Source organism: Trachurus trachurus, assembly GCF_905171665.1.
Source record: "Trachurus trachurus genome assembly, chromosome: 21".
NCBI lineage: Eukaryota > Metazoa > Chordata > Actinopteri > Carangiformes > Carangidae > Trachurus > Trachurus trachurus.
This window is the reverse complement of record NC_139899.1, coordinates 13,096,961-13,122,763: the sequence shown is the minus strand read 5'-3', so window position 1 is coordinate 13,122,763 and position 25,803 is coordinate 13,096,961. Positions and strand designations below refer to the sequence as shown.

General features: G+C 40.5%; 1 protein-coding gene across 2 annotated transcripts in view; it reads left to right on the top strand.

Annotated features, from left to right (window-relative positions):
* Nucleotides 1-25,803, top strand: part of erbb4b (erb-b2 receptor tyrosine kinase 4b) — a gene marked incomplete at its 3' end in the record, with an annotated part of 352,419 nt that overhangs the window by 205,972 nt on the left and 120,644 nt on the right. For both annotated transcript variants that reach the window (XM_083996270.1, XM_083996269.1), the window contains exon 3: nt 22,695-22,881. In XM_083996270.1, the coding sequence (XP_083852396.1) occupies nt 22,695-22,881 (187 nt within the window). The remainder of the gene's footprint in view (nt 1-22,694; nt 22,882-25,803) is intronic.

Here is a 25,803-nt window from a genome sequence, read left to right as displayed (position 1 = left end):
TGTGTATACACGTTTTTATGTGTGTGTTTGTGTGTGTATATGTGAGACTGTGTGTGTTACAGTAATGCTATGAAACATTTCTCTTTGCCTTAGTGACATTCATTCTAAACCCACTCTCCTTTAAATTGTCCACAGCAATTGGTTATATTTTGTGTGTGGGTGTGTTTGTGTGTGTGTTTGTAATCATAGGCAGGGCTAAAACCTGTCTCATTGTTTGACTGACAAGTACATTTTCCTGGACAGCCCATTGCATTTCATTCCATTGCCTTCTATAAATGATCTGGGCTGATAAAGCAAAAAGACTAGAATAGGAGAGGTTAAACGTCTGTGTGCTTGTTTCTGATCCCCTTCTTGCCATTCTTTTCAAATAACCAGTCCACTCTTTCCATTAATACTGACCTGTAGCCCTGGAGAGGGCAAAAAGAAAAGATCAGCACAAAAACACTCACAAAGCTCACAGCTGTGCTGATTTGTTTTATAATGATAATGTAAAAAAAAAAAGGAAAATCTTTACCGGATCACAGAGGTTGGGAGAAAATTGCTTCTGCACTGCCCTTAGTGTGTTTAAATGTAAAAATCTAACTTTTATTAATTCAGTGCCAGACAGTCTGTTTTTGTTTTCTTAGTCTACAATTTTTTATTTTGTAAATTCATTTTTCTTCTGTGCATACAGTAGGTGTTGCATAAATGTTATACTGTATATATGAACAGGAATGGCATAGACAGTTAATAAACTCTAGTGTTGGAAGACTGTAGTGTGAGTTGCACCAGACCTCCAGTAATTTAAATCCTATTTGGAGAGACAGTTAAAGGGATATTTCAAAATCAATAATTCACCAATTTTCTACTCACCATCATGCCAAGGAAGTGTTCTGAGAATTTTTATCAAAACGTTCCGGGGGGGTCCGTCTGGCAACGGATTCTCATATAATGGTGGCGGAGAGGGCTGACTTTTAAATCATCCAAAACACACACCATGAAACATCCAAATAGCTCCATACTGCTCGTCCGTACTGACCCAAGTGTCCTGCAGCGGCGACATGAAAAAGTTGTTCGGAAAAAATTTACTTGATCTCTTGTTGTAGCAGTAGCTCCCAGTGACTGCACAAGATGCGTGAAATTTGCTGCGAGATGTTCTTCCATGTTTACATCATAGTACATCCAATGGTTTACAATGACGAACAAGCATCTCGCAGCAAATCTTGCACATGCGCACAAACATCAAAAACAGAGTTAAAATTATTTTTTTACAAACAACTTTCAGGACACTTGGGCCAGTACGGACGAGCAATATGGAGGCATTTTGATGTTTCATAGTGTGTGTTTTGGATGATTCAAAAGTGAGCTCTCTCCACTGCCATTATATGAAAATCCGTTGCCAGCCGGACCCCCCCGGAACTCCAAAAGCATTTTGATGACTCTGAAAGTTCTCCGAACCCTTCCTTGGCATGATGGTGAGTAGAAAATTGGTGAATTACTGATTTTGGGAGAAGTATCCCTTTAAGACCAGGTTATATATTTCATACTGAGAGTTTTGTCTTCTTGTTCAATTCTGGAAAAAATGTCACCTTTCAAAGATGTTTAATAGATGTTCCTCTTCACCATGTAGCTTGAACCTGATGTTTTCCCAAATTCTTTTTTCCCCCATAATTTCCTAGCAAAATTTCAGTTGTTTGTTTAAGGTGGACACCGGAGATATATCACACTGAATCTTAAAGTTGGCTGTGTGTTTATGACTCTGAGAGATTTTTTTTTTTTTAACTTATATTCACCATATTTATGCAGTTTATTTGACTTTTCTCTCTCCCTCTGCACCTCCACCAAAACGCTCTAGCACCCCCCAGGGTGGCCTTTGTCTTTTAGCCTTATCCTGTTAAATGTTGTGTGTCTTGTGTGTAACAGACCATATCCTTGCAATCAATGCACCCTATTTTTGTCCAACATTTATTAGTTTGTAGAGACGCCAGGCTGATTCAGACCATAAACATTCCCCATAAATGAATTTGTTTGAGTTCTCTACATATAGCAGATGTAACACAGTTGCCTGAAAATGTCATATGAATGTTATTTACGTAGAGCCCTGGATTATAGGCATGCGTATTCAGTAACATGCTTGAAGATAAATCTCACATATCTCTGTAAATCATGTGTGCTGCATACTGCAAACAATCATCCATTTGCTAATACTTACATTTCCTGTATGTACAGTGTGGAAGCATTAGGCATAGGCATTAGAAAAAATAAATGAGAACATTGATCTTAACAAGATAATTATCCTGTTGAAAAACAGGATTTTATAAATAAGAGTTTTCATTGGAAAGCAATCAAGCTCAGGTTTTAGTTAATTCCAATTAACAACAACAAAAAAAGTCTGACAAGAGAAAATCCTGTATTTCTAATTTCATTTATGCTTCAGAGCTACTCATTACTTCTGTATGTGTGTAAATAGTATCTTCAGTAAAGTGTTGGAGTTACAGTAGCCCTGTCTCTGTCGTTCATAGAGTAGGCTACTACAAATAGTAGCCTAGCGAGACATTCTTTATTAATGAAATGTCCAAAGAATATGATGGTGTTGTATCTGATTCCAAAATCAGATTTTCTGATTTTGGCAGATTTCAGAAAATTTGGATTTTCAGATGCATAATGTTGACACAAAGACTGTCACAGAAAATAAACATGAGTCCATTCAGATGTTTGTAGTTCAACAATTCTACTTGACGAATTCTGATCAGCAGTAGTAGCTTCAAGTCACTTGGTGGGCAGACAGGAGGGGTCTTAAACAGCTGTGAAAACTAGTCATGCCTACAGTATGTAACTGCATTGAAGTAAAATGTAAAAGAAAACCACGTAGTCTTTGCATAGACAGTGTCAAAGATGCATGAGACAGACTTACAACATTGTGTGCATGCACCTGCACACACGCACGTGCACAGCAGAGGTAGGGGTGGTAGTACTTATCGTAAAAGAGCAGTGCCAGACTGAATAGAGAGGCGGTGGGGAGGAGAAGCTGAACCGTGGTGTGACAATAGCCCACCCTGCTTCTGTGATACCTTTCAAACCTCATATCTGCCTCCCTCTGCAGCCTGCCAAAAAAAAGGTGAATAATATAGACCAACTTCTCAGGAGGATCGAAATCAATTTCCACCCCATGCAACCAAGATGAGGGACCTCCTTTCAAGAATGGCTGGAGTTAAGGCTTAGTTGGCCAGAGTACAATAGCTCTGCTGGAAGCAGACTCCATCCTCCTCATTAACAAAACGTTATTGATAACAGCGCTTACTGAAAAACAGCCACCAGCACATTTAATCCTCTCTGGCTTTATTTAGGCCCCCAACCCCTAACACATACTTTATATGCATTCAGCCTGTGCTGGTGAGACCGTGCATGGTAATACTAGACCTTATGAATTTAGTCTGTCTCGTCTGAATTGTTATTACCTTCCTGCAGTTTAAATTTCATTGATGTTTGGTTTAATTTTACCTCACCATACCTCAACAACAACTGATTCAGAGATAGAAATCAGGGAACTCCCCACCATCCCTTTGTTTTCCCTATGCTTATGTTTGTTTCATGAAAGATATGAATATACTACAATTGGCAAATATTATTGAATAATAGCATTAGAATCAATACATACATAAACTGGCCTGTTTTTCAGACTAATTTAATTGTCTGTCTGCAGCAGGAAGCATCTAAACACCACATTTTCCTTCTGCCATTGGAAATTACCTAAAAAGCTCGATGATCATCATCCAAACAAATGAGAATGGTGTTCTCTCAAAATAGCAAACTGATGAAATTGATTTCTGGTGATATCTACCTGGTCCATATTATGTTGAGCTTTCTTTTGCTGAATTGTTTGATGATGAGAGGGAAAAAAGTGAAGCTGGATATATAATTAAGTGCACAGAAGGCCCTATTTGAGTTTGTAATTTTATTATTATAAAGGTCCAATCAAAAACAACCCTTTAGACATGAATTGCAGTATTTCTAATGTGATTTAAAGCCAGGATCAAATCTAATATAATCCATCCAATATTAGATGTTTCTGCAAAACCCTGCATCATATTGAGTGATAGGAGCTTTTTTTATATTATGTCAGTTTTTATAAGTTACTCACTGCAGAAGAGAACTCATGATGTAAATATAACGTTATAAACATCATCCTGTATGGACATCATGTCATGTCTGTGATATCCAATACCACATGCTCCCTGCTTTACCGAAAAGTGCTCTGCATCTCAACCACACACTGCACTGCTGTTGGTTTTCATTAGCAGCAACACACACATTCATCATGTTACTTATAATCCCCTTCTCTCTCTCTTTCCTCTTTTTTTTCTTTATATACATGGACATTATTGTGGCTTCCCATTGCATTTCCACCCTCACATTTTACCCCACCACCCCCACATCCTCACCACCACCATCACCGCAACCAACACGATCTCTCCTTGCGCTAACTAGTCAGTGTTTGAATAAAAACTCATTAGGATTACATAGCCATTTAGCTAAGTGACACAGGGTATAATTGTACCATCCATCAATTGCTGTGTAATAACACACTCGGAGGAGCTACAGTAAATGTTGATTAGCCCTCAGCCAATTTCACCAGTGGGTTTTGGGAATAAATAGTCCGAGTATATCAGAGTAGGGAGGGGGGTGAGGGATACTTGGTGGCCTCGGAGGGTGTTACGGTCAGGGGCGCTGACCCATGCAAGCCAAATTACCTTGGAAGGGATGAAAACAGAGTGTTGAAGACAAGCAGAGTATCACTTTCGCTCCATGGCTATTGGCTGTTTCAGGCTCTGTCTGGCTGTCACCCACCCACACAAATCACACTGAACCCGTAGTGCCCTTGCACTACGCACAATGATCTGGACAATACAGGATGTTTTTTAATAAGCCAGTGATATCATATAATCCTCCAGCTCTGTAAAGCATATTAACAACATCTGGTAAAACGTAGAGATGTATAAATTCCTCTATATTTGCCTGTCACAGAAGAAGAATCAAGTATAGACAAAAAACCTCAGGAACATGTTTGAGCTTTTTGGAAAGACTGATAAAAGAAAATCCACCATCCTGACTTATGAAAGTTCAAAACCCATTTCCATTTTTAATTGTTCCTGAAATCATGCTCTCATGGGGAGTGCTGCTGCATTTCAGTAAATTTGTTTCAGCCTGTGAGGCATTTAAAAATAAAGGCATGGTAAAGGAAGAGTCTGTATGATTCGTCCAGTCATTATCTTGGTGGTTGTAGCAAATATTTAAACAAGAACTTTCAAGGCCGAACTATAAGGTTTTCCATGTGAACAGCAGTTGAACATGGGTCACTCCACAGCTGCTGTCAGGGGCAGGGGGCGTGTGCAACAGAGCCAGAGAAGAGGGGCCCAGTTTGTATGTTGTGTTTACAGTCTGCAACGAACAAACCAGTAGACTCTACTTTTAAGTTCTGGGAATGAGTGAGTCAAGTATGAGTCTGACTCTACGTTTTTTTAATATTGACTTTCAGGAACATTCTCTGTCTCTGATTCGTCACATCCAGTCATCAGCTTCTTAAGGCTGCTTCTCAACAAATGACACTGAGAAAGGCAGTCAGTGAGTCAGTTTACTCACATTGCAAAGTCTATTCATTCCTGTTTGAGACAATTTCACCCTCGTGTCGCACATTACCTTCTTTGTCAGCACATTCCTATGTAAACTACATACTTTTCAACATAGACCACTTTCCAGCTATGCAGGAACACTCATTGCACAACACCATTTATTTACTGTTTATTACATTTCTATATTAGTTTTTTTTTCTTGTCTTTCCAGTATACTTTGTTCAGCTCTTCCCTGCACTTGACTGTGATTTAGTGTTATCATTGAATTAAAACAGAGATGCAGTGTGCTGTGTAACCCCAGGTTTTTCTACAACTACCATATTTTTTCCAGAATCTAATCTAACCAGCCAAACAACCAAACAAACCATTTGCTCTGCTTGCTAACAAATCTTTTGTTGACATCCAAACTTATTCAAGCCTTTGTCGACAAAACATATATTAACATAACTTATGCCAACTAGTCACAACACTATGGTCATTTAAGATAATAACAAAAGATAGAAAGGTAAAAACACAATGCAGTTTAATTTCAATCTGGATTATTTAATCATTGCCCCGTAATTGTAACCCTAAGCCATGTAGACATTACCTCCTTTTTGATCAGTGTGGCCATGACTTGTTTTGGGTTGGATAGCTGGTAAAATTATGCGTCATTACTGTGATTGAAACAGACACATAAGCCCAGCGTCTCCTAGACCCATGCCACAGGAGACGCCATTGTTGCTCCTATCTGTCCTCCAAAAGTACTTAAGTATTATCTGAGGACCAACCACAAAAGAAACCAAAAAGTCCCCTATCAGAGGGAGGAAAATATTTTTTCTCTCTCTCTCTCTCTGTCTCTCGCTCTCTCTCTCTTTCTCTCCCTCTTTTTTATATTCAGAGTTTCAAACTTCCTCCATAAAGATGAGAGAATAGCTTAATTGCTCATTGAGTTGATGACACTGCTTTATGCTGATAATATCCCATTGCCTTATGGTGTCATAGTGTAGATAAGGGCACTGCAAAGGAGACAGGAAGGAGAAGCGGCAGGGTGTATGGGGAAGAAAAGAAACATAAAGAAACTGTGCAATAGACAGAGAATAAGAAAGAGGGTCTCTTTTAGAATAATTGCAGCTTTTACCATGTAATGAATGCATTGTCGGGAGCTAACAGTGCCAGCTCCACCCATGCGAACCATCACTTCTTTATCACTAATGGACCAGTGACTACTACTGTAATTACATAGGCTTTTGTCTAACTCTGTGCACAACTATCTGGGAAGCAAAAATTGGTCTGACATTTATGGCTCTTTCATTGACATCTACAGTACAGTGTAAGAGCAAGTTCCAAAAAAAGGAGAGAGAGAGAGAGAACAAAATAATAGGTGGGTAATAAAAAGAGAGCGAGAGATGGAGAGAAATAGAGGAAAAATGGAACAGGAAAATTGTTGTAAATATTGGGAAGATGTTTAGGAATATAATTTGCCAAGTTGGTGAAATTTCCATATATAGTATATATTGGTTGGTTCTGATTCCATCTAATATGGATATTAAAAAAATGTGATGACAAATTCTCATTTTCATTTGCTCAGTTAGACTTTAGCAACTGAATCCAGTCACGCTTCTGTCTAAAACCAAAAATGTGTAAGCAGGCGTCTAAGGGCTGACATGTTTGTCTGCATGGCTGGCTGGGTTATTACCAACAGAAGCAACCAAAAATTACATCCAAAGCCAAGAGATAGCTAACACAATTATTTTGTTGGGTAACTGGTGTGCACAGTAGCAAAAGTCTGTAGTGATTAGACCCCCCTGCACACATCATCAGTTTGCAGGGGTAGTTTTTGCCAGAGGCCTGACACTGAAGTTGTTGTGATAAAAAGATGGAGCAAAAGTGGGAGATCTGGCTGGATGGATAGATGTGATGTATGTGTGAACACATGCAACCTGGTTCTTGTATTGATCTGGAACATGATGACAGCGGGACGGAGGAAAGACAAAGAATGTTTTAAAGTTAAATATAAGAGTACAAAAGAAAAGAAAAATAAGAAAAACACTTGACAATAACCTCAGTGATAATTGGCGAAAGCCTTTACTCAGCTGACTGAGTTGAAAATGAGGAAGCGAAACTGTAAACATGGTTTGAAGGACCATATTTGAACTCCAAGGTCTGATCAAGCTCTAGACATGACAGGCCTTGGCTCTTCTGAAGTACTCCTGAGTCTGACACTAACCACCTCCACACTCTGTAAAAGAGCAGAAGTGAAACTTGGTACATAACTGGAGATTAATGTAAAAACCTCACATTTCCAGGAGAACACATCAAACCACAGAGGTTCCACAGCTCCGGTTTTCTAGCTTGTAACGGCTCCATCATGAACTACTGTAAATACAGGAGATGTCCATTAAAACAGTTCAAATATTTAGCATGTTTTGCTTGGGCGCCAGCTCCCGACTTGCTCCCCAATGTCCCATCTATTCAAAAATAAACTTCCTAACACCCACACACACTCACAACAATGCATGCACGCATATACACGCAGCCGTGTACCATGTTGGAGGAGTCTCTGTCTCGATGGGACAAAAAAAAAAACATCACACTAAAACCACTGGATTTCTTTTTTCTGCCTTTAAACTGACTTGACTTCCCTCTAAAATGAAAAAGAGAGCAGGTCAAAGTTCTGCAGATAGTCAGACAATTCTATTGTGTTTAAAATTGTGTTTAATAGAACCTTCGTTTTCTCGTTAATACTTGTGACTGTAATTTAAAATTTTTGCCCTTTTTTTCCTTTAACCTGATTATTATCACTTGTTATCTAATATATTTGGGTTAATTAACCTTTCTTCCCAAATTCTTTTGCAAATAGGCTATATGGAAAATGTTGAGGTAGGGAGATACTTCCCCCGAGCTCTCAGCCAAGTGTCACAGACAACCTGAAAAGCACATAATAAGAATACATTCATTTTTTTTTTTTTAAATATGTGTAATACAATACATTGCAGTTGAGTTTTAATTGTGCAAATGTCAATATGTCACTTCTGTTTCATTACTGAATGTGATCTGAGAGCTGCACTGAAGTGACTGAGACTCACTTAAGTTCATAATGCTCTGCTCTAATTCCACCATAACACTGCAACTTCTTAATTAAACATGATTGTTATCTGGGTTTGTTTAATTCTTAGAAATGCTGATAGGTCTGACTGCCAAGTAAAACTCCATGGGCTGGATACAGCCACTCTTTTTCTGTATGTGTATGCGTGTGTATGTGTGTGTCTGTGTGTATGAAAGAGAGAGAGGACAGCCAAGTGGGTCAGAAAACTGATTCCTTGGTTCCCAGTGGAGAGAGCAAGACCTTTATCTTCAATTTCAGAGATTTCCTCTGTGGTCAGAATAGGAGGCCACGTCACCTATTTCTTTTCCACTCTAATACTTGTTTTATTGGGCCATCACTTAACTCAGACAAGATATACAGTGAAGGGGGTATTTTAGAAGCAGCTTTTGCTGCCTGACCTGTCTTGCACATTCATTCTCCCCCCATTTTCCATCTTCATCCATATAGATTGTGTCCAAATGATCAGGTTCTGTTGTCTGGAGTGGACCTCCAGATGGTAAATGTTGTTTTTTTGTTCCTCAAAGGGGCTTTTTCTTAAACTATAGATATCACTGATCACTTCAGTAATCCAAGGTTCAAAGTGGCAACATGTGCAGAGTTTATCAAACAGGTCATTTTTTTTTCTTTATAGGCAATGCTTTGGGCTTGAGTACATGATGATGTATTTCTCACATACGGTATAACAAGCAGGCTGCTAAGGATGAGCAAGTCTGTGTGAGTGAGCTATCTTCCAGTTGCAAGGAGTGTGCATCATCTAGAAGAGGTCTTGTGTTGCACTATTGAGAACATTTGAAAGCAGAGGGATGGTACAGTACTCCTGTTGCAGCAACCTGTAATATTCTCAGGTTTTGTGATACACCTACAGTATAAGCAAACTTACTGAATCTGCAGGGTATTTATCTGTAATGCAAGTTACTCTATGTGCCAAGGAAACCACCAACATCCCAGACAGAAACCACAGCAGCTTTTGCAAATGATCCCAACCAAGTAGAACTGCTGAGACAGTGGTCCTTTTTTCAAAGATGGTAACTAAGTGAATAGATGACTGAAACCAAGTTAAGTGAATTACTTATACTTCAATACATAGAAAACAAAGCCACCAACTCATCATGCTTGTGACTTGGTGCAAAACAAGAGTGATACAGTCCCATAGTGACAGCTCACCTTAACACGGCCGCTGCTTCTTCGTCTCCTGTCCCCCTAAATTTATAGAGCCACGAGGCCCATCAACCTTTATTAGCTAATAATGCTGTTAGGGCCATTAAGCATGGCCAAGGCTCCCCCACAGCAACATTTAACAGTCTCACTGGGGTAGTGGAGGGCTCAAGTAACCAGGCCGCTGTGTGACATCCCCCCTGCGCCAAAGTGTCTGACTAGACTTATAATTTGACTAAGACCAGTATAGTGCTCCGAGGGCGTGATTTGTGTGTCTCTTAAATCCGGCCAGAGGAGCAAGAGTTGATTATTTTAGCAAATGACTCCTGGTCATTTGCTAAAAAAATCAGATCAAATCATATTTCAGGCCTTTTTTTTTTTGCTTTCCTATTTGTTTTCATTTTACAGGTTTATTATTAAATGTTTCCTGTTTAGATTTAGCCGAGAAGCAATATTGCACTGTTTTTCTGCTGTAAACTTCTAAGAAAAAAGATTGCAACTCGCCCGAGGCTACTGAACTGTCTGAACTGTACTATGTTGAGAGTGAAACCAACCAGCACTGTCAGGGATCATTTCTGGGCACCTGCTGGAATGCCCTGAAGGATTCCTGAAGATGCCTGGACTTCAGTTTGAGAATGCCTGTTTTCTGTCTTTCTGCATTGAAATGCCCTGTCCAAATAGAAAGCAAATGTGGCCCACAGAGAGGAGACTAGATGATTTACAGCTCCTGTGGGTGCTCTTTAGATTGCCACTCTGAAATAAGCAGTGAAGGGCTGACTGGAGTACTGTATGGTGACTCCCAGGGCCGTGGGTGTTGTTTTTGTTGTGTTGTGCTAGGTCCAAACTCTTAGAGAATGGTTAGGGGATGGCCGCCGTAGATCAAAGCAGAAATATAATCAACTGTGAGGGAGAGAGAGGCCTCTATTTTATCTTCTCTACTTGCTCAGGGCTGAAAACAGACTGTTGTTGAACTAAAAGTTGATAAAGGATAAAAGAGTACAGTGTATGGTCCCCACTTGTTTTGTAAGTAAAACTGGAGCACATGGTCTGTTTTGATTAGTCACATGGACAGAATTTACCGTAGTTCCTTGAAATATGAGATTCATTTTTACAGTGTGTGGTGAACATGAGGAGACCTGTAGCTTTTTTAATAATAATGATCATGTTGTTGTCCACAAGGAATAAACTTTTTAAATAAAAACAATCAATTTTATAGTTAAATTTATTAAACTTTATTATGTAGTCTTATTGTCAGTATAACACACATTTGTGGAAGGGTTAAGCTGTAGTACTGTAGGTATCTCCGAAGAGGGAAATCCATACCGAAGCAATCACACTTGAGTGTCTCTGCAATTAAGGTATTCGTGCTTCAGCACTGAAGAGAAGTTTACTCATGAGGCCTTGTGCCTTCAACTTTCATATCCAATAATCTTAGGATAGCACTCAAAGTCAGAGAGCATTAGTGTGATAACATCACCGATCCAGCATTGAAGGTCAACTGACTTCATATGCATATAACGCACTAAATGAAGAGTTACAATCCAATATCCAACACGGTGTTGTATGTTGTGTTAAATTGATGTCATGCAAGATGTTGATTGTGAGAAAGTAATATACACAGTGCTTCTACTTGCATAGTTTACAGAAGCTGCATGAAAATTGGCAACACTGCTGTCAGTGTAAGTAAACAGCCGTGTGTGTTCAAAGGTCAGTGATGCTGATAGAAAATACTAAATAGTCATGACAGACAAGAGCCACATTATACAGGATGTTTACAATAAAAATAAATGGTCCTGTGCAGGTTTGACAAATATGGTATTATATTAATATAATTTTAATGTGTAAACATCCACACAATTAAGGCATCTCACCTCTTTCAAACTGAGATGATTATTAGTGTAGAGTTTGGGAGAGTCACACAGCAAAACTGAAATGAAGACATCTCACCAACACAATGTACAACTGTGTCACAGAATCAGTGAAAACGTTCATTAGAGAGCAGGATTTTCTTCTACTGGTAGAAAACTTAAAAGGACCAATGGGACTTGGTTTGAAGGCCTGATTAAGGAGCTAACCATGGGCTGCATGGATCTAGGACTGCCTCCCACCCAAATACCCTCCTCTCACACATCAGCTTATAGTAGGGGAGCGTGGGGAAGTGATTATTCTTGGATTAAGACTTGCCTTGCCGCCGATATGTACGGCTTAATTGAATAATAGCTGCCTCACCCGAACAGTCCCAATGCAGAAAGGCCTCCCAGCCTCGTCAGATCGGCACAATATTAACCATGACACAGGCGTAACCAGGCCGGTAATTAATGCACTGAATCAATTACAAATTAGTCCATTTGGAGAATTCCCCACAGGAGTCCACTCATTACCCGTGCTCTGATGGAGTCGCAGTTTCCCCTCATGGGAAGAGGTGTCACTCCACTGTTCTCCTTCTCTATCTGTCTTTATCTCTCTTCTCAAGGTACAATGCAGAAAGCAAATGGAGGATGAAATTGATGCTGCCTGCTACTTGGAATTACCTTGCAAAATAGCTTGTGAGCGACACAGCATTGGTTTCTTGCTAATGTCCAACTAGAGAGGAGTGTGAAGCTAACGGAAGCTAATGAAGGAACCTTTTTGAAGGTGACCAGTGAATCCATTATCTGACAGAACTGTAATGGGTAACTTTTACATAGCATCAAAAGCAGTTTGCCAATTCAAAAATGAATGACCATCATTGGGTTTTTTTTTCTTTTTCTTTTGCACTTCACACAATGTGCAAGATCAGAATTACTCTGCATTTGCATTTCCTCCAACCCTAGGTTTATCCAACAGCAGTTACACAGATACTCATCAGGTGCTGCTGTGCTTTTGCTCCATAGAGTCCAGGGACTATAGCTACATTACAGGGATTAATAAAGTATACATTAAATAAAATGGTATTGAAAGAAGGCTGTAATGCGAAGAATATGGCTCTCTTTCCTCACTCTATTAATGGTTCTCATAGCATAAGTTGAACACCACACTATTCATTTTCCTGCCAAAGGTGAAAGTCAGTCTTAATGACAGAGGGCTTCCGAGCTCAATTCAGGAACTGTCAGGGAGGTGAAATGGGAAAGAGCTGCCATGATGAGAGAGACGGAGAGGAACTCTGTGTGTGAGAGAGTGTGTGTGTGTGTGTGTTTGGGGTTTCCATTCCCCTGCACCCAAGCCCTTGAAAGGCAAGGAGCATTCAGGGATAATAGAATAAATTTGGGGAAAAAAAGAAACACTTGATCTATCTCGCACATGAAGGACAGCACTGTGTGTTTTGTTTTAAAAAAGTAGTTTTACTCAGCGTAGTTTAAACTCAAATCATTATCTTGAATATCTGTGAAACATTTTTCATATATATGAAATATGTCTCACAAGGAGAGCAAAGTCATTCTTAAATTTCAAGGGAGGAATCCGATTAAGAAAAGCAACAGAAGACTACAGTGCCACTTTCTGGAGCAATCTCTGTGCAGCAGTGTCAATGACTGATGGATCTCAGACTTTTCCACATCAGACGTAAAGTGGAGCTACTACCTATTCTCTAGTGGACATGATGGAAGATACAATGTTCACTGTTTTTAATGTAAAGCTCCCTGTCATTTGTGACAACTTGCTCAAGCACCCTTCATCAATTTCAGGACCAAACTTCAAGGATCGCACTTTTTCACTCTGATTTCTGGATTGCACTTGCATGGCTGTATCCTGAGACTTTTGATTGCAAATACAACCTAGAATAACTAATTATACAGTAGAATGCATAGCTTCTGTAATATAATTATGTCATGACATGTGGCTGCTGTGCCAGTGATGATGAATTCTGTCCTTTGATTGATACTGTGTAGACCTAGTTGTGTTGATTTACTATTGTTGGCTAGTGGATGTTGGTGGTGTTTTAAATTTCAGAAGAGTTGATAATTTAACTCTATAAATCCGCTATCTGATGAGCTGCTCAGAAGCTCGTTTGCGGGATGGAAATGGCATAGTAAGTATGTCTGGAAATAGGGCTGCAGCGTCAGATCATCAGGTATGAGTCTTGTACAGTGTTCACTGCTGTGCACAAAAATGGTAGGCTATACGTTGCATAGGCACCTGACAAATGCTAGCAGCAACAGAATGTTGCACGCTAGACACAGAGGTTCAAAGCCTGCCACTTTCAAGGAATATAGAGGTGTCATCATCTTAACGGTGCACTTGAAATGCACATTTATGGAATAAAATGAAAAGGTTTCTCCATTATGGTGTGAGACAATAACAAAACTGATGATGCTGGTCTCTGTAGGCTGCCATGTGCTACTCACACCCTCTAGTTGGCTGTTAACAAGTGTCACTTGGCTCAGAAAAGTGTTGGTCATGTGGAGGCAGTTGGACACAAAACTGTTATTATACATTTTAAACATTACACCACCAGTTCTGGCGCAATTTCACAAGTTGACCCAAAAAGTAAGCTCTTGATCCTTGATCAAAGAAACTGACGATGGCAGCAAAACAGTGATGGGGACTTGAAGTGGAGTGGCAATTTTCTGACATGGAAAAAATCCACAACTCTGCTTGATCCAGAATAACATTATTTTGTGTGAGATGAAAAGAAAAGTTAAGCTGACCAACTTTGTGCTATCTATTATTAAGCTATTTAACTTTAAGCATCAACAAACACCAATATCCCAGAGCAATGCAACAATAGGTGCTGCAGTACCCAACTAAAGTGTGATTATTATAAATACTTATTATCAGAATGTATTCAAATATAAGAACTCTTACTCATACTTTGATGAAAAACAGCATGTTTATTGGAGTATTTATTTTAAGCATAAGAGCCCCTGCCACATGAATAAATGCCTTGCTAATTTGGTTCATGTTCTTTTCTTAGCAGTTTGTGGCTACACAACAAACAGGGAGGGGTAGGCATTCACTGTGTTGAGCAGAAAGAGAGAAAATAAAAACAATGGAACAGAGAGCAAAAAAGAGAGAGAGAAAAAAGACAATACACATGTATTTTCTTAATTACTGTGTTCGTAAATCAATAGGAGCTGTGCCATGCCTCATTGTCTGGGCTGTGAGCAAGGGAGAGGAGTTAGACAAGCTGCAAGGAATCAGACAGGAAATGTTGGCAAAAAATCATTCTTTTTCGATCTGTGACCAGTACTGCGCACCCACCCACAGATTCTCTGGTATCCGCCCATTCTCCATATACATAGACTGTATGTGTCTTAGATCAGTGCTCATGAAAATTTTAAATTAAAATTGTTGTACCATTGTTTGTGTTCTGTTATGTTTTTGCATGTACGTACCTCTCTTTGGGTTCTATTGAAACAAAATGCATGGTGCAAGTGCATTTGGAATGTGTCTCTATCCACTTGTACTAGTTATGTAGACGTTATCCATTCATTCATAACCTCTAGACCTGTAATGAGTTGTTGCAATTTCCTTTTACCTTTCAGAGCCAGGCGTATTTAACGAAGGGAAATTGTTATCATCATTGTGCAGTGCTTCACACAGAGTCTGTCTATTTGTGGCATGTTGATTACATATTGTGCTTGACCAGTGAGTGGCTTATTTTTGAAACTGTGCTGGGACAAATCTAGTCTAGGTGATGAATGGGAAACGTGGCAGATTTCCCAGTTGGTAGAAAAGAACACTTCTCTGCAGAGACTCATTTATGTCCAACAGGCATCCATGACATATGGCAGTTGGGCCTACATGGTACAAGGTAGATTTGTGATGTACGATAACACTGCTCACTATTGTAAAGACCATATGACTTGTGGTGAATAATCATATAATGAGGTTTGCATATATAGCTGCAGAGGTTTGTGGCAAATGAAGCTGCAGTCAACACACAGAAAGTTTTTTTTCTATCTTATTCACAACATTTCACTTTTATGTCACACTCATGTGTGCTCTTATAAAACAAACTTTATTCTGGTTCATTTGGCTCCAATGCTGTGCCTTGAAAATTGATTGTGAGTGCATGATGTGTGTCTAAACTTTCTTTTTTTCTTATTCTATAATTTCAGTAATTCTTTTGCATGTTTTTGTTTGTTTTTTAAGTATATTTTTGGGGCTTTTTGCCTTTAATTGATAGTGTAGTAGAGAGAGACAGGAAATGGGGAGGCAGAGAGAGGGGGAACGGCATGCAGCATGAGTTGGGACTCAACACGGGGCCAGCTGCAGCGAGGACTACAGCCTCTGCACACGGGGCGCTCGCTCTACCCACCAAGCCAAATGACACCCCTCTTTTGCATGTTCATGTCGTGATGATCATTAAATTATGATTTATTGGTCAGCAGCACTAATGGCAAAATTTTGCAACACACGACATGGCACAAAGAATGCCCCGAGGCTATATTGCAATGTTAAAGTTGACTTTCAAAACATCTGGAGTGCAATCTCAGCATGTTCTGCTTGTGTGTAACAGGCATGTTGTGTGTATGTCTTCATAGGCCCATAATACTCCCTTTATAATGTGCCCTTGACATGACAGAGAAATACTGCACCACTGATTTCAGATCACGTTTTCATTGGTCAAACTTGCAATCGCTTCCCCGCTGTTTTAAGCTGTGCCAACAATGGTGACAAAGTTGATGAGGAAGCAGCTTTAAAAAAAAAAAAAAAAAAAGAGAGAGAGAGAGCCAGATGTTTAAGGGGTATATGAATGGGAATATTTATCTTCATTAGTTAGTGCAGCAGTTGTCTCTTCCTGTGGCAAGGATTCAGCAAGGAAGGTCTATGAGGATGGAACACGATGATGATTTTGAAGAAATTCATATAATTTCAAAATATATCCCTCAGAATTTGTTGTTGGATAAAACACCTGGGCTGTAATGTCTGTGTTGACAGGGGTTGTATGATTTCCTTGTGAACCAACACTTTTGAAATTAGACCATGGCCAAATGAAAACATATGGTGTCATTGTAATTCAAGAAAGGCAGAACTCTGTTATCTGCATTAAAATGGGTAACCTCACTCTCACACATTTGGTTTTTCTTTTTTTTCTTCTTTTTTTTTGGTCCACCTCTATCTGCCCCCCGTGATTATCTCTGTTTTCGGCTTTTTTTTATTGTGTATTTGACCGTCATGGTGTTTTCTGTCAATGATGCATGCACCTTACAGGGCTGTCTTGTCATCATGCTTGACAAGTAGACTGTCATACTGTCGCAACCAATGACACTCAAACGTCAACTGAGCAAGACACATTGCCTCGGCGTGCACACTTGCTGAACAGCAACTTAGCAAAGTCACCCATTCTTGCCAATCTCATTAACATGCGGAAGCTGGAAAAAAACACATTCATTTGTAACATGTCAGATAGTTTCTGTTCTATCGCCTTTTCTTCCATGTATTCATCAAACACTCATGTTACTTTGTGCTTATTTTGATTGAATAGAACAGCCTAACTTGTCCTTACATAAAGGCATTTTTACTTTTATTTGCCCCATTGGAATCCTGGTTGCAATCCTTGAGCAAAAGAGTCCTCTGAAAAACAGCTGGCACTGACCTCATAGCAACAAAGGAAGGACATGGAACGCCAACAGAGATGTTTCAGATCCTTTATGTCGCTTGTTCTTTGTTGCAGTTCTTACTACAATCAACCAAAAGGAAAAAAAGGAGACAAAACAACAACAACAACAAAAAAACCTGTCTTATCTCACATGAGGATTACTTTGTACAGCCACACAAACACGTACGCGCAGCTTGCAGCTTTTTTCATGGGTGCATAAGAGGTGTAATGTGAGAACCAGAAGGGATAGTTTATCTTCATCTTTAAGGATGAGTCATCATGATAATGTTGTCCAAGCAATAAAGGACACTTGAGTGAGGCACATACATACAGTATACTTTTACACATGCACACACTCACATACACACGCACGCACACACACACATCAAAGGAAGCATCACCCGCAGGTGTTTGAAGTGACTCATATGGGTTTGAGCCCCTCCAGAGGGATTGAGGTGTGACTTTGTGGGGAATATGCACAACATACTCTCAATGCAGGGTTAACGCTCATTTATAAAGATTTCATGTCAGAAATTAATGTCAGAACGGTAATGAAGCCTTCACTTTCCAAAATGGGACAATTAGCAGCAATATTTCCAGTAGGTTGTCAGTTACATTGAGGATGATCTCCTGGGAAAACTCTGGGGGGATTTTCTCACTTACACTTGTAGACACTCCATCCGGATTCTGTGTCTGTTTACTGATGTGAATGTGAGCTCAGGCAGAGGGTTTAGGGAAGCGATATGGAAATAGAGGATGAGGGCTTAGTGATGCAAGGCAAACCTTAAGCCCTCCCAGTGCACTCCTGTGTATCTGACTTCAATGACCGCAGAGCACATCGCTACGCCTCAATATGTATGGAAATGAAAGGCAATCATGCTAACGTGTGTTCAGTCTCTTCAAACATGCTAATGGTGTCATTACACTTTCAGCTCCGCAACACCCCTCCCCACAGTTCACCTCTCCTCAGACCCTTTGCTTTCTCTCCGTCTCTGTTACTGAACTGGAACAGGTGTGGTTTTAATTATGCATTAAAATATACACAGACCCAGTCCGATCCACTTGACTGGGCTCCTCCTATACTCTACTGTGTATCCCTCCTTTTGCCTCCCCTTCCTTCCCGATATCCTTTTTCTCTCCGTCCTTCTCTGCCTCTACCCCAAAACCTCCCTCACTCTCCTCCTCCTCCTCTCAGAAGTTGGGGATTGAAGGACCCGATTTCAAAACCGCGCACGTCTCGTGACTCAAGTGAGGGGTTTGTTCCGCTGCCACACTTCCGTTCACAAATGCTCCGGCTTGGGGAGGAGGGAGCAGAGAGGAGGGAGAAATCCCTGTTAATCTAGTGAATCTGTCTCTCTCTGTCTCTTTTGTTCACTGTTACTGGGACTCTGACGCACTGATCTCTTTTGAGGCATGTGGGTGTGTGTGTCTGGGGTTTGTAGTTGGGTGAGTTGGGGGGTTGTTACACAGTTCAGTCTAGATGCAGTGAAGTCACTGTCTCTTCAGTTTTATACTTAGTCACTGAAGTGATTATCAACGATCAAGACATTCCACCCGTTCTGAATTCAAAACGACAGTGCCTATTTCGCACAATTTTGTGTGATATCGCAATGTTGACATTAACAAATCCTGAAATGGATTAAGTGAGGAGAGAGATTTCAGTAAGTTGAGCTCTCTGTCACACGTGGACACCTGTGTCAAGATAGTTAAAAAGCTATTTTTACTGGGAGAAATCCAGGACAACAACTGGTCATGTTGTTATATTTAGCAGGTAATTTACTGCTCTAATTGCACTGCAGCTAAATAGAGGAGGCCATGCAAATGACTCAAGAATAAATTTAGTGCAAGTGCAGTAATGCTATTACACTGGCACCTGTGCCAAACCCTGAGTTGCTACTCCATCACATTGTGGGAACTCTTGTGCATTAGCACCTTTTTGAATATCATTTTTCAGTTTTGCTCCTTCGGGGCCCTGCATGTGTTAAAGCTTGCTGTAATCCAGGTGCCTGTATCCCTGAAGTGGGCATACGGTGCACTTGGCCTGCACCAGTGGTGCGGCAGGGGAGAGGGTTGCTTGTTTTGTTGATCTGTGTTTAATGAAAGTGACCACGCAGAGCAGATTTGGCCATTAGCTCAGCAAGGGCCTGTAATCACTACAAGTTGTTTCCCTTTTTTCATGCAGTTCATTATTGAACAAACAATCTGTGGGGAGAAAAGCGCGTGTACCTGCCATCTTCTTTCTGCCTTTTATTTCCCTCTGCAAGGCTGCACTCGGAAAGTATTGATTTGGTGGCTTGAAAATAACAAACCGGCAACCATGGCAGTGGGGTAATAAACAGGCAGAAAAAAAGAAGATGAAAAAAAAAAACCCTGAGGTGTGTACCCTGAAAAAAATAAAATAATTATAATTTACTGTATGTTTGGATTCAATCATCCAAAGAGCTGATTGTTCTTCCCGTTGTGCACCACCCTCAGTTACTCACTCACAAAAAAACTCTAAAATTTCCTCAATAATGTTTTCTTAAGAGATATTAATAGCAAGTATGCAAGCAAATTAATGTGATGTAACTCAAATAGGTGTAAACTGTCTTACTATTTGCCTTGGTTGACTTGTGATACATTTTCCTTTCTGTCACTTAACATGCAGCGTTCTCTGCAACAGATTAAGTTTGATCAAGTTTTACTGTAGTAAAGTGTGTCATTGTGAAAATTACCATAGAGGCATTTCTTAAGGATATTCTTTTGTTCCGTTGGGATGTGTGGTTTCCTCTTCATTTCTGCTTGCATATCTGTAAAAGTCACCACACACCACTGGTACCTGGATTGTAGATGTGGAGTTTATGGCACAGTGCCCAGGACAATGTCACTGGACTCCACAGACTTTGAGCTATTTCATTATGTAGTGGTGTTGAAAAGACCTTCAAATGCGCAGCAGGGTGAATGTGAGTCATCCTCAGCTCTTGGCCTGTGAAATAAAGTCAATATGAGGGCCCTCATTGTCCAACTATGTTGGCACTGCAGACAGAGAACAGAAAACACATCAAAGGAGCTCAACATATTGGGCACTACAGAAGGCTCAAGTATTCAGGATTGCCACTGATAAATGGACGTCATCATAGCAAACATGCTTCAGGTTTTGCTCAGCTTTTTCTCTTCTCTCTTAATTTTTTAATATCCACACAACATTTCTAAACTGAAGAAGACATGCACAGGTCCACACTGGATATAAACTCCCCAGCACTCACATAAATACACACAGACTCTGGCACGTCTGTTTCTATTAATGGTAATCAGCAGGGTAATGATGACGGAGCTGTGACTGCGGCTTACTTACTTGTGGCTGATGGCCATGCTCTTTGACAGCTGTCAGACGCCATGACTACACTGCCAGGGCCCTCCTTAGGACTTATTTCAGCTCAGTACATCAGCTGCAACAGCACTTCACACACAGACTTGTTGATTATCAGCATCAGCGGGTCGACGTGGAAAGACTTCTCTGACCACCTGTCTGCTAATGACAGCCACCATGATGGTGGATGGGAGAAAGAGGACACAGGCTGTCACTTTGATTCATGCAACAGCAGCTCCAACTGGGTGGCACCTCGCCAAACTCTCGACAGTCGTTATATCCCCTCCTAAATGACATTTAAAGTGTGAAGCAATGGCTGTCCTTGTGGCTCAGTCACCCCGGGCCGGGCCCCGGACATGAGCGCAGAACCCTGTGCCAAGTTCTGCAGTGGGGTCACAAACCCTGGAGCAAATTATCCTCGCTCCGATGCCCTAACTCAGTGTGCTGGAAATGACTGAATATGTGGAAAGCGACCTTGAAGATAAATGCTGTCAGTGATCTGATGTATTCCTCTGACTTTCTTGTTTTATTACGTATTGTTTTGTTTGTTTTGTTTTATGCTGCGTTTAGTTTTTGCTCCTTGTTGTCTCCAATTAGTTGATTCAGGTCAGGGGAAAAAAATCTTTTACCATAACTTAAAGCAGAAGTAAGTGATATATTTGTGTTAATATAAGTCTTAAATAGTTATATCTTCCGACAGCAATCACTTACATAGAGTGTTTGGACCGAAACACGGGTCTGTCAGTCCCTCTGCTCTGCTCTGCTCTGCTCTGCTCTGAGCCGAGGAGAAAACATTTATCGTATCCTACAGTTTTTATCCAATGAGGAGAGAGAACGGCATGCAGGGCTGTGTGTGCAGCCAAGGGACGCCGTGAATGTGGCGACGTAGGGACGAGGACTGTTATGGTGCGTTCAAGGAAACTCGTCGACTCGTGTTTTTCCGTCCTGTGAAGTCGTACCAGTTCGATCTGGTACGAGTTCACGGGTCAGAAGTTACGAGTGGCCGTTATAGTGACTTTCACAGGTAAAACAGGTCGGAAAAACACGAGTGGGTTGCCTGGAACGCTACAAAGTCATAAGTTGTGACTTGAAGCTGTAATTTATGATTTCAAAAGCCTGCCTCGAACGCAGCATTAGCGAAAACGACCGGATCACTTACTTCTGCTTTAATATATTGAAAGTACATTGAAACACAGGAGAAAAGACCATTGTGACTTCCACAGTGGGTCCAACTGAGGCTGTATCCAGTGTTGTGGTTACAAGTGGTGATGCAGTAGAGAACTGCGCTCAAATAACCTTTATTTGGAGAGACTTATCTGAGAAGTCTGAAAATATTTTCCTGCTGATTAAATTGTATTAGACGACTGTCTGTTGTGCCAACAGAATACTGAAAATGTTGTAAAAAAAAATGTGGATAGTTGACTGTTTACAAGATTTTTTTCATACCAGATAGTAGGTAGTTTCTAAGGAAAAAATAAGGAGTTTAGAATAGTCAATTTCTGAAGCAAAAATACAGTACACACAAAAAATGACCAAGAAGAGCTCTAAAAAAAGTCAATTTATTTTATTTTTGTTAACATCCAGTTATTGTCAGCAAAGCACGTTCTTTTAAAGTGTTTTTTAATCGTTTAAAACAGTGCAATCAGAGTGAAATCATGTGAAAGAAACAGTGAATTCAGCACCAAAGACTTTCAGTTTTAGTTGTTAGGTGGTTGCTGTTGTTTTTTCATTCTAAAGATGTACAGTATTGTAAAACTGTGTTTGAAGTTTGGTTATGCACTGTCCTCAAACTCTGCTCTGAAAAAAAGGACCACAATTGAATGAACTACAACATGACACTGGCTAGCTCAGTTGCAGAAACAGTCATCTTAGAACCATGAAGGAAAAAGAAATGTTTGTTTTTTCATTTTCTTTTTTGAATTTGTGTTTTTACTGCACCTAACTCTTTCCCCCCTGTAACTGTGTCAACAGTCCATCCGAGAAGTGACCGGCTATGTGTTGGTGGCCCTGAACCAATTTGACTACTTGCCTTTGGAGAACTTGAGGATCATCCGAGGAACCAAGCTCTACGAAGACCGCTACTCCCTCGCAATCTTCCTCAACTACAGACGTGATGGAAACTCCGGCCTACGACAGCTGGGTCTGAAAAACCTCACAGGCAAGTGGTTGATGTTTCCGTGATGTGTCGTCTATCTGTGTCTCCAGTCTAATCTTTAAAGGAGTTTGTTTTGATTAAAGATCAAATGTTGAACATCACTGCACCCCTTGGAGTGTTTGTACATGTTCACCACCTGCTGGGAACTCCTCTTATAGTTTAGCACAGCTCTGCAGCTCCTCTAAATCCTTTTAAAGTTAAAGTACTTCCATGTATATACCTCCAGTTTATATCCTTCAATTGACCAGCTTGAAAAACACTAACCCAGGTTATGCTTTTACATCTACAGTGCCCAGCTTGAGTGAAACAATCTGCTTGTTATATCATTTCCAATGATTCACAGATGAATCAGAAGCTTTTCTTCTCAAACCAGTGACACTAATGGAACAGTAACATAATATAATGGCCACATTGAAGCCAAGTGATATTTTGAAAAAAACCTGAGACCCGAGACTTATTCCCTCACTGTTAATGAATACATCATATCTGGCTTAAACTGAGATCAGACACCCTTGCTGAAATGCCTGTGTTCATCAAATGTTCCCTTTCCTCCCTCTGTTTTTGATACAATGCCGAGAAGCAGCAGATAACAACACTGTTTCTCACTGATCTATCACTAAGCTCGTGAGAATATCCCTGCTTTATCCTTCAACACACATAACAGGTGGTTAAATGGGTGCATTCAGGAGACATTGTCACAAAAACACAATTGCAGTTGAAACACTGGTTGGGGGGTACATTGCACAGTTGGATTAATAAATTGGCTAAATGTGCTGGTAGCTGTTTGGTGGCTTTTATCAGCTTTACACAAGATGGGAATATTCAGACTGTCTGTTTCTCCTTCTTCTTCTCCCAAGATCCTGACTGGTGTTGTTATCACAATTAACCCTTTCACACTAAAGGATACAATGCCGACTCGCGACGTGAAAAGAGTTTATTTCTTCTGTCATTTTACTCCTGCTCACACAAAGTATTCTCATCTGATCTACAACCCACTCATCGATTGATCCAAGCCCGTTTCCTCAGAAGATGGAAACGACGGTGAACTGTTATTACTGATAAATATTGTACTTAGAAGGAAAACAATGTGTGGGTGGCTGTGCCTCTTTATGAGCAAGGGATCCTTGTGCTGCACTGTTCTCTCCAGGCATCCTGACCCCAAGGTCAGTAAGAAATGAAGCTCTTGACTTGCAAAGAAGATGAAGAATTTTCCACAACAGGGCTAAGAGGGGCATGCCAGGGCCAGGGCAAGCTCATGACGTGTGAAACACAAGATCAGAGATGTTATTTACTCATTCTGATGCTAAATCTTATGAATCTTCTGAGAGTGTGGGAATGAAAAGAGATGTAGTTTGTGTTTTGGCTGAATAACAAGCAGAGGTGTCATCGGTATGGTCTTGGTCAGTTGTGTTTAGCCCCATGGTGAAAGCATGGTTCCTTTCCACTTTTTGCCCTGCGGTGCAAATTGCAATCACAGCATAATTCCCCCATATTGTCTTTTACACATACTGTAGGGAAGCATGAGGAATCAGATTTTAATGATTTATTAGTATGCCTGCCCTCACTGATATGAAGAATGTCAGTAAAATGTGTAATGAAATGAATTCCGCTGCATCTTTCTCTGTGGGGATGAGCCTCCCAATGCAATTAGACTGGAGTAGTGGCACATGGTAAACGAAAGCTTGTTTCCATGTAGTAATATATTACACACATACATAAATATATGTTACACATAAGTATGATTTCGTATGTCAAGGAGTCTCTGAGTGAGGAAGACAATGTCATCACTTTGCACTAGACTTGTCTGTATTGAGGGATTTCTATTTATTTCTCAACTAGAATTTATTTAGATTTGTAAGGAAGAAGCTTGGCACTGAACTCGTGTCTCTGCTGCTTCCAAACCTGCTTTCTAAATAATTCAGACATCTCTCATTGTTTTCTTCAACTGTTCCTTCCTGGTGATCCCCCAGAGTCGCAGGAAACAACACAGCCGTTTGTGAGTGTGTGTGTGTGTGTGTAGCAGCCACAGTGTGTGCTTGTGTGTTATGTTCCATCTTGTATTCCTTCTTGCATGTTGCGCCTTACTTAGGGAATTGCATTTGTCCAGCACCACCAGAAGCCTTTTTTTGCCAAGCCTGTCCTTTTCATTGTGGTGCCAAGTTGAAGCCAGTGCTGAGGGAGCCGGGGCTGGACTCTGTGAGAAGCTGCTGTTTGATGTGCCATCCGTGGCCTCAAGCCATGAAGTGGAGGGGAAGTTATGCACAACAGCCATGGCCTGAATCTGCTCTGCTTCATAACTCTGACTGTTTGAGTTTCACACTAGTATCTTTTGTTCTTTTTCACGAACAGAATAGAAAACAATCTGCTCACTTTCTTGTTAACAATGGGGTAAAAAATGCTGTAATAACCTATTTGTCTTCTTATACTGTACAGTAGCAAGATTCTTTCACGGTCAGGGGGTTTGTTGTTAACACAACGCAGCAACTAGAGGTCTTCACTTCCCAGAAACTAAGACCTGACCCAGACCAGGTCCACATTAAAGAGTGTGCCATTTCTGTTCAGTTCCCTGCTGTCCCAGGTCTACGTGTTAATACCCAAGCAGTTTTGCTGTCAGCTGTTGTCATGTATCACTACATTGTCACCGCAGGAGGTAGAGAGATAGTGTCAGCTGAGAAGTGGCATGTGTAGCTGGGCCCTAGCTGCTCATAAATTGATGGTGCATCATGCTGCTGCCAGTATCAGTGATCTCTCTAATGATTATATCATTGGACTAGGTCTTCAAGTCCCTGTTGCATCTGGTAACATACTGTGTGTGTATATACAGTATATTTGCTTTGCTTAGCACATACATATCAAGTTGGGGTAGGATAAGGCCCAAAATTTCCCACCCATCAACATCTCCACCACCAACTTATCTCTTTATAA